Consider the following 15,752-nt stretch of genomic DNA (forward strand, 5'->3'; position numbering starts at 1 on the left):
GGGAACCACACATGTGGAGATCATCCCTTCACTTACTCTGCGTTTCACAAAGACACAGCGGTTGGAACCAAAAATCTAAAATTTGGACTCATGAGACCAAGGACAGATTTCCACCGGTTAAATGTCGAGTGGCGCAGTGGTCTAAGGCACTGCATCTCAGTGATAGAGGCATCACTACAGGCCCTGGTTCAATTCCAGGCTGTATGACAACCGGCCGTGATTGGGAGTCCCATAGGGCGGTGCATAATTGGTCCGGGTTTGGCCGTCACTTTAAATAAGAATTTGTTGTTAACTGACGTGCCTAGTTAAATAAAAATGTCCATTGCTCTTGTTTCTTGGACCAAGCAAGTCTCTTCTTCTTATTGGTGTTCTTTAGTAGTGGTTTCTTTGCAGCAAATCGACCATGAAGGCCTGATTCACGCTGTCTCCTCTGAACAGTTGATGTTGAGATAACAGTTGATGTTGATGTTACTTGAACTCTGTGAAGCATTTATTTGGGCTGCAATTTCTGAGGCTGGTAACTCTAATAAATCTATCCTCTGCAGCAGAGGTAACTCTAGGTCTTCCTTCCCTGTGGTGGTCCTCATGAGCGCCAGTTTCATCATAGCGCTTGATGGTTTTTGCGAATGCACTTGAAAAAACTTTCAAAGTTCTTGACATTTTCCAAATTGACTGACCTTCATGTCTTAAAGTAATGATGGACTGTAATTTCTCTTTGCTTATTTGAGCTGTTCTTGCCATAATATGGACTTGGTCTTTTACCAAATAGGGCTACCACCCCTACCTTGTCACAACACAACTGATTGACTCAAACACATTAAGAAGGAAATAAATTCCACAAATTATTTTTTAACAAGGCACACCTGTAAATTGAAATGCATTCCAGGTGACTACTTCATGAAGCTGGTTGAGAGAATGCCAAGTGTGCAAAGCTGTCATCAAGGCAAAGGGTGGCTACTAGAATCTCAAATATAAAATATATTTTGATTTGTTAACACTTTTTTAGTTACTACATGATTCCATATGTGTTATGTCATAGTTTTGATGTCTTCACTATTATTCTACAATGTAGAAAATAGTCAAAATAAAGAAAAACCCTGGAATGAGTAGGTGTGTCCAAACTATTGACTGGTACTGTATGTGTTGTGCAACTCCATAAACAAACTGTTGTACTAAAAAAATGTTTATATCAAATCATATATGATTTGAATAAGCTACAAATGTAGGTACATCATTGGATTTTAATGTTGGGTTGGACACAAGTTTTAACTTATTGGATTTCCCAAATATGTATTGAGCAATATCTTACTGTGCCCCACCCATTCATTTAGTCTATTGTGCAAACGCAACTGGTATAAAGATCTACTGTGAAGACATTATGTATAGCATCTTGCTCTGTTGTTGTTGCATCAAAATGAATCAGGAAATGAACACAACAGAGAGTAAAACATGTGCCTTGTATTATCAAGCAAAGTTTATTTGATATCAGAATCCAAGTAAAAATAGGAATGTGAAATAAACTATTCAGTGCAACAAAAGATGACAGCTTCACATTAATATAAGAAAACACTGAAATAAGACATTGTGGAACATTGAATATAAAATGTACATGTAATCTGTTCATAAATGCTTGCTTGTAAACGTTAAAATGCTAAGAAATGACATGTGCCCAAACCTGTTAGGTAACATTCGAGTTTGTCAATAAACATGCAAATACTTTTTACTTTCAGTATAAGGCTATGATATAGTAATACAATGACGATATGCTGATTTGGTCAAGTCTTGGGACTGTCTATGTAAAGTACACCCATGAGAAATAATGTGTAAACAGTATACAAAAACGTACATTAGTGAAGTCCTTTCAGTCTGTAACGTCGTTGGCTCCATGCACATAGTGGAAATATTTGAGAGCCAACAAGTAAAGGTTTAATGAGCTTATTTATGCTGGTTGACAAATGTCATCCTGCTACTAGTACACTTGAATTTGATGTGGTGATAACTGGCATCCGCTGTTCACATGATTCAAAACCTTTTGTTTTAGCTGAGCCACTTGTTCCCGGAGTACATTTGCCGTTGAGGCCAGGTCAGTGTTTTGAGTTTTTAGGTTCTTAACTTTGTCCTCGAGTCTGGATATCCTCTCCAGTTTCCTCTTTCTACACTTGGACGCAGCAATTCTATTCCGCAGCTTTTTCCTCTCAGCTTTAATGCGCTCCTGCGTGTCCATGTTGATAGGCGACAGTGGCGGACTGTCGCCGAAGCTGTGCACGTCAGGGACTGTCTGCGGCTCATCCTTCAAGGATTGCAGCCGGGAATGCGCTTGCTGTTGTGTGGAGCCTAAATGATGAGAGGGAGGTGGTGGGAAGGGGACAGCGTCTGTGGAGTAATTGACAGTGGTTCCCAAAGGCCCATTGCCATAACTGTTCAAGTTCGTATAGACGGGTAGGTCCAGGTGTATGGTGACAGGAGCAACGTTGGTGCTTAAGTCCATACTGTTCGTTTGAGCGCACGTTCCGCCGTTCAGCTGGTTCTGTTTGTGTAAATCCTCGAGAGCCTTGACGAATCCCTCTGCAAACTCCTGTTCGTCGGTTACCGACTTGGGGTAGAGGAACTGAGAGGTCGGTGTTGTTGTGACCATTCCGTTGGACTGAATGATGAGTCTCTCTAGCTCCGGGGAGGCCAGTTTCAGCAGGCCAAGGTCCGAGGAGATGAGGATGCTCTCGGTGTCGCGGAGATTGGGCTTTAAATTTGTGGAATTTGCCAGGTTTAAACTCATGTCCTTCATCATATTTAAAAAAAATACAAAATCTTAGATGACGGCAGCTGTAAAAATTCAGCACACCCTCACAACAGAAAGAGGGGTTCCCATAACAGCTCAGTTGTTGAAGAGGAAACGATGCGTAATTTGCGCACAATCAAATCAAATCCGCGTTTAAAGTTTTCCTACCCTTGTCCACGTTCAGTGTATTGATCGCATTTTCCTTCACTAATGATGTCCTTTTTTTGTTTTGCCTTAATAAGAAACAATTAATAAGAAACAATAGATGACCAGCCTCCAGCTAGAAAGGTAGAAGTTTCTATGCGTGCGCTCGCGCGCTGCCTCCATCTTTTCTATCCTCGTAGGTTCCATTGTGTCACTTCAGAGCGCGCAGATTGGACAGAAATGACGTTTTTCCAGTATTTTATTTGAATAAGGGGACGTACTATTCATATTACCATGGAAAAGGCGGGTAAACTGCAAACAGTGCGGTGCATTGTGGTTTGATGTCATAGCAAACCTTTGGATCGAGGCGTGGGGGTTGGTCAGTGCTTGTTTTCTTCCCTATTCTATTTCTTTTGCATTTTGTACAGTAAAACAAGTCATTTAGATCGGTTAGACAAATATTTTTGCACTATTAAGTGGGACACATTCTTTTGACTTTATCTAAGAAGTGTGGTGCAAAGCTGGTTATAATTCCAATGTCATCCCCCTGAAAAGATATAACAAATATTACAACAAATATTATGGTAGAACTCAAATGTGGCAGCGTGACAATGTAGCAAACTGGTCTGTCTGCCCAATATAAATGATCAATACTGTTGGAGGAATAAAAATACCATAAAAAGGAAAGTATACCAGTTTCATTTGAGGACCAGGATGTTGACTGCTGTGCCATACAGATTGCAAAATAGCTGGGAACAGATTTTTGGTGTACCGATGCCATGGCACAGGGTGTATGAGTTGATATATGAAACGATGCAAGATTCAAGACATATTTTTAGTATTGTTATTAGGATTTTTTGGCAGGGGTCTCAGATGGTTGAGGGGCAGCCCTCGGGGAACTGTGAGGGGATCTTGGAGGGTTAGTGGCCTGGCGGTTGGGAGCTTGGGCCAGTGGCCAATAGATCACTGGTTCGGGTCCCCGTTTTGACCTGGTGAGAGACCTGTCGACATGCTCTTGGGCAGGGTGTCGACCCTGGTTGCTTTTGTGGGTTGCTCTGGATGGGAGTCTGTTAGATAACAATGTAATGTAAATGTTAAGCATCTTCACTGCAGGTAGATTGTATGTTTTAATATTTTTTTTTAAATACAACATTTAAATAAATAGTGTGGTGAAAGTCAGATAAAGAAAAAAACAAATGGAGAAAAAGTGTTGGGCCAGTAACTGAAAAGTAAACAAACCCAAACCGACTGGGTGACAAATCTGTCAATGTGTCCTTGAGCAAGGTACTTAACCCACATTGCTCCTATATGTTGCTGTCTGCTAAACTGTCACAATGAGTATGGTTTTTATGTGTTTTTATAATTAGTTTCATGAAAACATACATAAAATGACTCTCAGTGATTCAAGGTCACTCTACAACTGATTGACACAGGAAAGGCACACTCACATGTAAAGTGCTTGATTTGCCAGAATCCCATTACTACTACAGAAACATCAGATATCAAATTACCCTCAATCAGCCTCACTGGTGTATATCTGTGTTGTCACTGTAAGGGGAGATACAGTTCCTGCTGCCATTACCTGCCTTTGTGGCCTTTAGCAAGGCACTTAACCCCCCACAACAACTGATCCACAGGCACCCTGCTCAATACATATGTAAATAAGCTATTTCTGTTTTTATTTTTAATAAATGTGCAAAACATTTCTAAAAACCTGTTTTCGCTTTGTCATTATGGGGTATTGTGTGTAGATTGATGAGGGGAAAAAACGATTTATTAAATTTTAGAATAAGGCTGTCTACTTCCCCAGCATGCTAAACTGTTCCTGTAGATGTCTAGGCATTGTGCTAATGCTAGTTTGCATTAGTTTGCGAAACTACATTTAACTTCCTTCATACTGGACGCAGAGACATAAAACTGGTATCCACCAGTTCATCTGACTCTGGAGGAGTCGCTTCATTGCCAAAATCTTGAACTATTCCTTTAAATACCTGTCCCAAAGGCCATACTAAATCAACATATTGTTTCTACACGCAGATGTTATAGAAGATCATTTTCCACTGCTGTTATTAGACACAATCTGATTTGTCTCCTGTGAATGGACCTGCTCAATTTCTAGAACAAAACATTGAAGTGCATGCACTTTTAATCCTATTTTTGAAACTGAGCCTAATCCGGCTCCCCCAGTCTTCATACTGGCATGGTAAGGGTTATACCGAGGAGGCGTGTGTGCGTCATAAGTAGGCCCATCTCTGCAAGGCATCGTGGGGGCGGACCCGCTCAGTGGGCGGACCACGTCTGTCTGTGATGTCAGAGAGAGAGAGAACAGCGATGGAACTCTCAGTGGCGGAAGTAAGGGGTGAAAAGGGGGAGGGGTGAACACTGTTTACTGAACAGGCAAGATATTTATGTTAGAAAGAGCTGAATCAACAGTGCAAAGCGTGCGGAGGTGGTCCTGAGAGAAAAAAAACTCAGTTGAGGATAAAAAGATGCAGTAACATCTCCTAGTATGTTTTTGTTGCAATGTGATCAGGGCTGTTGTAGCCTGCTCATTCTATAATACACATGCTGTTGCTATACAAGGTTTTGGGGCATGACGAAAAAGGCCATGCAGTTGTATGTATTCAGATCATTTACATTGTTTTATGACATCATTTCAAGGCTGAATGCTCTAATGATGATCTATTTTCAGTGAATAACCCAACAAGTCATAAATTTAATGAATACGACAAGGTGGTTATATCAGTTGCTGAGAAAGTATATTATGTACAGGGCAAGATCTTATATTTGTTACTGTCAAGGAAGGAATGACATCACCAATGTACAGAAGAGTACAAAAGGAAGACAGGAGAGATGTAAAGAGGGGCGTCATGCACCCCAAAAATCTGAGGGAGCACAAAGTATATGAGGATGGCTGGCGGGTGGTGCGGAGAGGGGCTAGGTCCTCCGACCATAAATGTGAGAATTTCGCATTTTTCAAACACGTGAAACAGCTCATTATGCTTAATTCTATGTCAAAAGTATGGACAGTTGAAGTCGGAAGTTTACATAGACTTAGGTTGGAGTCATTAAAATTCGTTTTTCAACCACTCCACAAATCTCTTGTTAACAAACTATAGTTTTGGCAAGTTGGTTAGGACATCTACTTTGTGCATGACACAAGTAATTTTTCCAACAATTGTTACCAGACAGATTATTTAACTTATAATTCACTGTATCACAATTCCAGTGGGTCAGAAGTTTACATACACTAAGTTGACTGTGCCTTTAAACAGCTTGGAAAATTCCAGAAATGGCTTTAGAAGCTTCTAATAGGCTAATTGACATAATTTGAGTCAATTGGAGGTGTACTTGTGGATGTATTTCAAGGCCTACCTTCAAACTCAATGCCTCTTTGCTTGACATCATAGGAAAATCAAAAGAAATCAGCCAAGAGAAAAAAATTGTAGACCTCCACAAGTCTGGTTCATCCTTGGGAGCAATTTCCAAATGCCTGAAGGTACCACGTTCATCTGTACAAACAATAGTACGCAAGTATAAACACCATGGGACCACGCAGCTGTCATACCGCTCAGGAAGGAGATGCGTTCTGTCTCCTAGATATGAACGTACTTTGGTGCGAAAAGTGCAAATCAATCCCAGAACAACAGCAAAAGACCTTGTGAAGATGCTGGAGGAAACAGGTACAAAAGTATCTATATCCACAGTAAAACGAGTCCTATATCAACATAAACTGAAAGCCCACTCAGCAAGGAAGAAGCCACTGTGTCACGCCCTGGCCATAGAGAGCCCTTGGTTCTCTATGGTGTAGTAGGTCAGGGCGTGACTAGGGGATGTTCTAGTTCAATATTTCTATGTTGGTGTTTTGTATGGTTCCCAATTAGAGGCAGCTGGTAATCGTTGCCTCTAATTGGGGATCATATTTAGGTAGCCATTTCTCCCACTTGTGTTTGTGGGATATTGTTTGTGTTGGTGCTTGTGTCACCACGTAGTCACGTTGTGTTGCTTGTTTATTGTTTTGGTTAAAGAAGTTTCACTTTAAATAAATATGTGGAACTCAACAAATGCTGCGCCTTGGTCCGTCTCTTACAACAACCGTGACAGAATATCCCACCAAAAGAGGACCAAGCAGCGTCTGCACGAGGTAAATGAGTTTTGGACATGGGGGGAAGTCATGGGAGGACACGAGACCCTTCCTTGGCGGGATTCACAAACGAGCATGGAAGGACAGCGATGACGCCGGGGGCCGCGGCCACAGAAACCCCAAGATTTTTTTGTTTGTTGGGGGGGGCACATGGAGCTGGCGGCTGAGCAGAGGGAAGAGCCAGAGACCGTCAGGGAGGCGATAGAGAAGTGGTCGGTCGACCTAAGGAGAGAGCCAGAGCCCGCCTGGGAGTTGATAGAGCAATGTGAGGAGGGATATCGGAGAATGATGTTGGCGAGGAGTAGGCAGCAGTGCAGGCGTGCTGAAGAGCGTGTCATCAGTCCGGTGCCATCTGTGTCGGCTCAATGCACCAGTCCACCAGTGCGCCTCCCCAGTCCGGTATGTCCTGTGCCGGTTCCTCGCACTCACCCTGAAGAGCGGGTCATCAGTCCGGTGCCATCTGTGCCAGCTCTCCGCACTCTTCCTGAAGAGCCAGAGACCGTCAGGGAGGCGATGGAGAAGTTGGGAGAGAGAGAGATGAGAGAGATGTTGTGCAGGTGTGTTCTGCATAACATTTGACCTGAATATCCTGTCAGCAGTCTGGTGAGTCCTGTGCCAGCTCCCCGCACCCTCCCTGAAGTGCGTGTCAACAGTCTGGTGCCACCTGTATCGGCTCCACGCACCAGGCCTCCAGTGCGCCTTCCCAGTCCGGTACGTCCTGTGCCAGCTCCCCGCACTCGCCCTGAAGTGCGTGTCACCAGTCCGGTGCCACTTGTGCCGGCTCCAAGCACCAGGCCTCCAGTGCGCCTCCCCAGTCTGGTATGTCCTGTGCCAGCACCTCGCACTAACCCTGAAGTGCGTGTCAACAACCCTTGGTTCTCTATGGTGTAGTAGGCCAGGGCGTGACTAGGGGGTGTTCTAGTTCAATATTTCTATGTTGGTGTTTTGTATGGTTCCCAATTAGAGGCAGCTGGTAATTGTTGCCACTAATTGGGGATCATATTTAGGTAGCCATTTCTCCCACTTGTGTTTGTGGGATATTGTTTGTGTTGGTGCTTGAGTCACCACGTAGTCACATTGTGTTGCTTGTTTATTGTTTTGGGTAAAGAAGTTTCACTTTAAATAAATATGTGGAACTCAACAAACGCTGCGCCTCTTACAACAACCGTGGCACACTGTCATAAAACTGCCATAAAAAGACTACGGTTTGCAACTGCACATGGGGACAAAGATCGTACTTTGGTCTGATGAAACAAAAATATAACTGTTTAGCCATAATGACCATCGTTATGTTTGGAGGAAAAAAGGGGAGGCTTGCAAGCCGAAGAACACCATCCCAACCGTGAAGCATGAGGGTGGCAGCATCATGTTGTGGGGGTGTTTTGCTGCAGGAGGGACTGGTGCACTTCACAAAATAGATGGCATCATGAGGAAGGGAAATTATGTGGATATATTGATGCAACATCTCAAAGACATCAGTCAGGAAATTAAAGCTTGGTCGCAAATGTGTCTTCCAAATGGACAATGACCCCAAGCATACTTCCAAAGTTGTGGCAAAATGGCTTAAGAACAACAAAGTCAAGGTATTGGAGTGCCACTCACAAAGCCCTGACCTCAATCTTATAGAAAATTTGTGGGCAGAACTGAAAAAGCATGTGCGAGCAAGGAGGCCTATAAACCTGACTCAGTTACACCAGCTCTGTCAGGAGGAATGGGCAAAAATTCACACAACTTATAATGGGAAGTGTGTGCAAGGCTACCCGAAACGTTTAACCCAAGTTAAATCATTTAAAGGCAATGCTACCAAATACTAATTGAGTGTATGTAAACTTCTGACCCACTGGGAATGTGATGAAATAAATAAAAGCTGAAATAAATCATTCTCTCTACTATTATTCTGACATTTCACATTCTTAAAATAGTGGTGATCCTAACTGACCTAAGACGGGGAATTTTTACTAGGATTAAATGTCAGGAATTGTGAAAAACTGTGTTTAAATGTATTTGGCTAAGGTGTATGTAAACTTCCAACTTCAACTGTATATTTTGCTGCATATCTAAGCATACCTCTTGAGCTGAACTGTTTTTTAAATATTTTTTATAAACTAAATCCTTCTCTGTATCTCTGTTTAAATGAAAGATTGAAAGGAATGTGAGTCATTCAGTATATTTAGTTATTTTGTGGTTTTCTAAAGTCTACCAACCTTGCCAGCAGGCATGCCAGCTATGATAGACAAGCTAGCTACTCTAACTTGATTCAAAGCCTGAAAAGGTTTCATGGTAACTGCTTTTAACAATGCTAGTATTTACACACTAGCGTGACTGGGAATTAACTTTCAAAAAAACGGAATAGTCCGCTGGAAGCCAGAAGTTATTAAATACATTTTCATTTGTCTGTAGGCTGTAGGCTTGGTCCTTATGCAGGAGTGAATTTGACACTAAAAAAAACATTAATGGAACGTATAATTAAACAGAATTTCCAAACGTGGGTCTGCTGTAGGCCCATTTCCTTAGCGAGGTCAGTTCCTCTCTGCTTACCTCATGTCAAAATAAAAGTCCCGACATGTTCTTGCTTTTTTTATTTAATTTTTTAATTTTTTTTATTATTTATTACAAAAAATACAAGGAAGGGGTAACATTAAAGTATTAGAACATGAAGGACAAACAATACAGCATCAAGACACTATTAAACATGTATCAGTCTTTCCGCAACAGAGCCATCCTTATGTGTGAGGGTGCGTGTGCATGATAGTGATATAAAATATATGTCATAGTTTCCTTTTTCATGATCACAGTCTTGTGAAACCTGAACCCTCCAAGATCCCCCCACAGTTCCCCAATAGCTGTCCCTCAACCAGACCCCTACCACAGTCCCCCCCCCCCCCAATGCACCAACAACCAAGAGAATTAACTAAAGAGAAAAAAGGAAAAGACAGAAGAAAACAGCAAACAACAATGCCAAAAAAATAAAACTAAATATAATAGATTTAAAACAAAGGACATCAAGGACAACTGAAATCATGTTGTGTGCATGTCTGGCACTATTACATGTATGTGTGTGTTCTTGTATGTGTTTATTTGAATGAGAGTGTGTGTATATGCATGTGTACAAACACCTGCACGGCATCAGCCTCAGGCAAACTGGCATTAGTTGTAAAAACACTGCCACTTAGTGTCATTCAAATGCACTTTTATTATGTTTTATTTAGACTTTTTCCCCCCTTTATCTTTTGACCATCATTCTCTCTCTCACACAGCAACTCCACTCCCACTTGTCTCCAATTCCACATACCAACCCTAAGCTTCCCTCAGCCCATCCCATCTATCTCTGCTGGCCACCCACTTCGTGTTTCTACGCAACACATATCTTTCAACTATGCTATGATGTTTAACGTACAATTTCAATCTATCTAATCGAATAGAATCTACAGATTGCGTGTTGAAGATAAATACTTTTACTAAGAGTATTAGTATATTAGTAATTGACTGACCTGTTCTCTCCAGATCTCCTAACGGTACTATTTGTAGGGTCAATTTTAGATCAATGCTATGCATTTTCAGCCATTCCTGGACCTGAGTCCAGAAACAGGCTACCTGAGGGCAATACCAAAATAAATGGACTATTGATTCTGTATCCTCACAACAAAATCTGCAGAGCTTCGATGATTTTATGCCCCAAAAATTCAACATTTTGTTGGTGGCAAGAATTCTATATAATAATTTTAGCTGAAAAGCACAAAGTCTTGAATCTTGCGTTGTTTTATATATCAACTCACACACCCTGTACCCTGGAATCGGTACATCAAACATCTCTTCCCAACTATTTTGCAATCTGTATGGCACAGTTGTCAACATCCTGGTCCTCAAATGAAACTGGTATACTTTCCTATTTATGCTATTTTTATTCCTCTGCCAGTTTTGATCCTTTATATTGGGCAGACAGACCAGTTCCCTACCTCCTCCCGCAGCCACCCGCCTCCTTCATTTTTGGGGCAATGCTGTAATCAATTGGTTGTACTCTTGGATTGAGCAGACCTTCCCGTAGAATTCTGATAACTCCATGAAGGACATAACTCTACCATTACAATTTACAATATAATTTAAGAACAAAATACCCTTTTCAAACATCTTTCCCATAAATACAGGTATTTTATCAACCAGCACATTTGAGTTCAGCCATAATATTTGTTGTAATATTTGTTCTATCTTTTCAGGGGGATGAAATTGAAATTTTATCCAGCTCTGCAATGCTTGTTTGAAGAAGACAGATACTTTGAAAAAAGTATCATTTTCAATTAATCGAAAATGAGACATGGCAATCTGCACAAAGGCAAAAAGGCAATTTTTAAACAATGGATGAGCTTGAGAACCATTTAGGGTTCAAATAAAACTTTTGAATGAGTGAAGCTTTTAGAGAGAGGTTTAGTGCTTTATATTTAATCATCTCAACCCACCCAATTCATATTCATTATATAGACAGGCTCGTTTTATTTTGTCTGGTTTAGCGTCCCAGATAAAGCAAAATATTTTTTGCTCATATGATTTGAAAAACGAATCATCAGGAGTAGGCAGCGCCATAAGTAAGTGAGTAAACTGAGATATGACTAAGGAGTTAATCAGGGCAATTTTTCTATAAATAGACAGGTATTTACCTCTCCATGGTTGCAGGATCTTGTCTATTTTTACAAGTTTTCTATTGAAATTCATTGTGGAGAGCTTATTTATATCTTTTGTGATATGAATACCAAGTATGTTTACTTCACCATCAGCCCATTTTATAGGTAAGCTGCAGGGTAATGTAAACATTGTATTTTTTAAGGATCCAATACGTAATATTGTACACTTGTTATAATTAGGTTTTAGTCCAGAGAGTACAGAAAAGTTATCTAGATCTTTAATGAGACATTGCAGGGATCTAGCTTGCAGACTTAACATAAAACATAAAGTCATCGACATACATGGACAACTTTTTTTTAAGCCTTGGATTTCTAATCCTCTAATGTTGTTATTGGATCTGATTTTAATAGCTAGCATTTCGATGGCCATAACGAATAGATATGGTGACAGCGGACACCCTTGTTTAACTCCTCTTGACAATTCAAAACTCTCTGAGAAGTAGCCGTTATTTACTATTTTACACCTGGGGTTGCTATACATTATTTTTACCCATTTTATAACAGAATTACTGAAATTGAAAAAATCCAGCCATTTATAAATAAAATCCAGTCTTACTTTGTCAAATGCCTTTTCAAAATCCGCTATAAATACCATTCCTGGCTTCTTATATGTTTCATGATGTTCTATTATTTCTAGTAGTTGTCGTATATTATCTCCAATGTATCATCCATGTAAAAAACCTGTCTGATCAGGATGAACAATACCTGGTAAAACCCTTTTAATTTTGAGTGCTACGCATTTTGCTAGTATTTTTGCATCACAACATTGAAGTGTAAGGGGCCTCCAGTTTTTTAGATAGACTGGGTCTTTGTATTTGCCATCTGGGTCTTGTTTTAGTAATAGAGAAATCAGACCTTCCTGCTGAGTACCTGACAGACTACCATTTCTATAGGAGTAGTTAAAACAATCTAACAATGGAGCTTTTAGTATATCAAAAAATACTTGATATACCTCTACCGGTATGCCATCAAGCCCTGGGGTTTTTCCAGACTGAAAGGATTTAATAACCTCAAAAAGTTCTTCCTCTGTAATTCGCACTGATCTTTCTGTACATTTGTTAATTTTCCATTTTTTATATTATTTGGAAAGAATTCCTTAACGTAATCTTCATTCAGTGGGAGAGGATAAAACGGAAAAGAGAACATCTGCCTAATATAATTAGCTTCCTCTTTTAAAATATAATTAGAAGAATCATAGATGACTCCGTCTTCAGTAACGTGTTTTTGCTAATTCTTTTTGTTAGCGTTCCTGTATTGGAGATTCAGGAAGAATTTTGTGCATTGTTCTCCATATTCCATCCAGTTTGCTTTATTTTTGTAATAGATTACATTAGATCATTCTTGAATAAGTTATTTTTGTGTTTCCTCTAACTTATTTTATATCACTGTTGTATCGTTTTTATTGCTATCTACCTGTACTATTAGTTCATGGATTTCCATTGTTAGTCTTGTTTCTTTAGCCAGAAACGTATTTTTTATTATTGATGAATATTGAATTGAATGACCCCTGAAGGTACATTTAAAGGTATCCCAAACAATAAGGGGATTTGCTGAACCTATATTATACTGGGAAAATTCAGTTATAAATTATTTTGTCTTAGTTAAAAATAAGTTGTCCTCCAGTAAACTTTGATTAAATGTCCAATATCCTCGTCCACGTGGAAAATCTATAATGTGTTATGTGAGTTATGTGAATGCCAATTAGATGATGATGATCCGATCGCATTCTGTCTCCTATTAAAACTTTTTTAACCTTTGATGCAAGAGAGAAAGAAACAAGAAAGTAGTCAAGACGACTAGCTTGATTAAGTCTCCTCCATGTATATCTCACTAGGTCTGGGTTTTTTAGTCTCCAAATATCCACTATTTCTAATGTGTCCATAATATTTGTGATTTCCTTAAGAGCACGGTGATGATAGTTTGTAGAGTGATTACCTTTACGGTCCATTGAGGTACTTAACACTGTGTTATAGTACCATAATGATTAGATCATTTGTTGCCTGTAAATTCAATAAATTGGTATAAATGTTTTTCGAAGAAGTGTGGATCATCCTGATTTGGACCATATAGATTAATGAGCCAAATTAATTTTTCGTCCACTTTCATATTCAAAAGGATCCACCTTCCTTGCGAATCATTCCTGATTATTTGCACATTCAGATCGACATTTTTGTTTATTAATATCATTACACCCTTTGAGTTCCTTTGTCCATGACAGAAAATTATTTCACCACCCCATTCCTTTTTCCACGCAACTTCATCTAAGGATGTAGAGTGAGTTTCCTATAAACAGTATATGTTATATTCATTTTCTTTTAGCCATGTAAAGACTGATCTTCTTTTTTTATAATCTGCCAAACCGTTACAATTATAACTATTCTCAGTGATACTATTCTCAGGCTAAATTGACCATAATTACTGCTTGTAAAGTTATTGCCATCAGAGGTATTATGAAGGTCAAAACTAGAGCTTTCAAATGTCTGATATTTAGAATTCGAGAAATAGGTTCTAGCAATAGTTTTTTTATTCCCTTGCCTGTTTGCCTGTGAGCCAAAAATTAGAAAATTGAGACAAATTTTGTGTGTAACAAATCTGAGTAGGTTGATGTGGATGATATTGGATATGATATAATGAGAGTGTGTATGATGTCTGTATAAGAGTAAGACTATAATGTGTGATGTCCAAATAAATAATAACTCTGCCGATTTGAATGTTTGAGTGTCTATGTGTGTAAAATGTAGTGTGTATAGCCTTAATATTCATAATTGTAATCCATATCGTATCACCATCATAGTTGCATCATAATTACCTTTAACATAATTGAAAAACACATCCCAGCATTTCCATAGCAATTGAAGTTTCACGTGATCATGAAAGAGACCTTGCATTACTCTAGAGACGGCTTCACTATAGTACAAATGTATTCCGTACAATATGTTATTATTCCCCAATGCCCCTATTTTGATATTTTGCTTGTATTTTGCCCTTGCTTGTTGTAAACATATATAAACTTGTTGACAAATACATAAAAAAGATAGACAAACAATAAACACATTAAATTATAAAACAGCTCTCGACAATAGAGCTTTTTTGTTTGTGCTTTTTTTGTTGTTGCAGGTATGGCGCACGTACAGGACTTTTACTTTGACTTGAGGTAAGCGGAGAGGAAATGGGTCTACATCAGAAACACGTTTGGAAAGTCTGTTTAATATATGTTCTATTACATGTTCCCCCCCCCCCCCCCCGCCCGCATAAGGACCAACCCTACGGACAATCGGCAGAGTAAGTTTACATTTTATTTTGGACTATTACGTTTTTTTTGCCAGCTGATTCCAAGCAACGCTAGTGTGTAAATACTAGCGTTGCTAAAAGTAGTTTGCTTCTGGGTAGCTAGTTATGAGGTTGAGAACCTATCTGGGCTAACTAAAGCCCACTTCATAAAATTGCTAGGTGGTTAGTAGTATTAGAGGGAAATAACAACCAAAAATAACATAATAAACATACCCCCCAAAAAAATGTTTACAGGACAAATGAGGGGGAACGTAACCCAGTGCCCCGTCAGGGTATGACACCCCTGGATGTAAGGATCTTATTCCCTTAGCAATTGAGCTATTCTCCAAGTATACATCAACTCCTATATAAGAGCATTCCACCTGCAGTTAAACCTCTTGAATGCATCTAACATTTGGAGGCAAAGTAGTACATTGCTATTGAGCAGATACTCATGTAACTATGAGAACCTGGGTCATGTTTAGTAAGCACGAAATCAAAGAAAACAGCCCAAAAGGGAGTGAAACAGGGACATATTATCTGAACTTGTGCAATAAGAAATGTTTGTATTCTGTTTTTTAACAGATTCGCTACAGTATACCCTAATGAACACAAACCTTAACTATAATTGATACTGCAATAGCAGGTTCATTATAACAAAGCAGGATAGGAGAATCAAGCCTGTACAGACATACGGTGAATTTAGAGTACACATATTTCAGTGCTACAAGTCAAGGCACAG

At 39.6% G+C, this 15,752-nt stretch overlaps 1 protein-coding gene across 1 annotated transcript; it reads right to left on the reverse strand.

The window, feature by feature from the left end:
- Positions 1 to 1,452: 1,452 nt before the first annotated feature.
- Positions 1,453 to 3,148, reverse strand: LOC106573907 (transcription factor JunD). Its single transcript, XM_082962744.1, has one exon. It carries the CDS (start codon positions 2,783 to 2,785, stop codon positions 1,970 to 1,972), a length of 816 nt encoding a protein of 271 aa, XP_082818870.1. The 5' UTR covers positions 2,786 to 3,148; the 3' UTR covers positions 1,453 to 1,969.
- Positions 3,149 to 15,752: the final 12,604 nt, after the last annotated feature.

This window comes from Salmo salar, chromosome 16, assembly GCF_965601325.2.
Source record: "Salmo salar chromosome 16, fSalSal1, whole genome shotgun sequence".
Lineage (NCBI taxonomy): Eukaryota > Metazoa > Chordata > Actinopteri > Salmoniformes > Salmonidae > Salmo > Salmo salar.

Coding starts and splice junctions, on each gene's coding strand:
- LOC106573907 (XM_082962744.1), bottom strand. CDS start 2,785: ATGATGAAGGACATGAGTTTAAACCTGGCAAATTCCACAAATTTAAAG.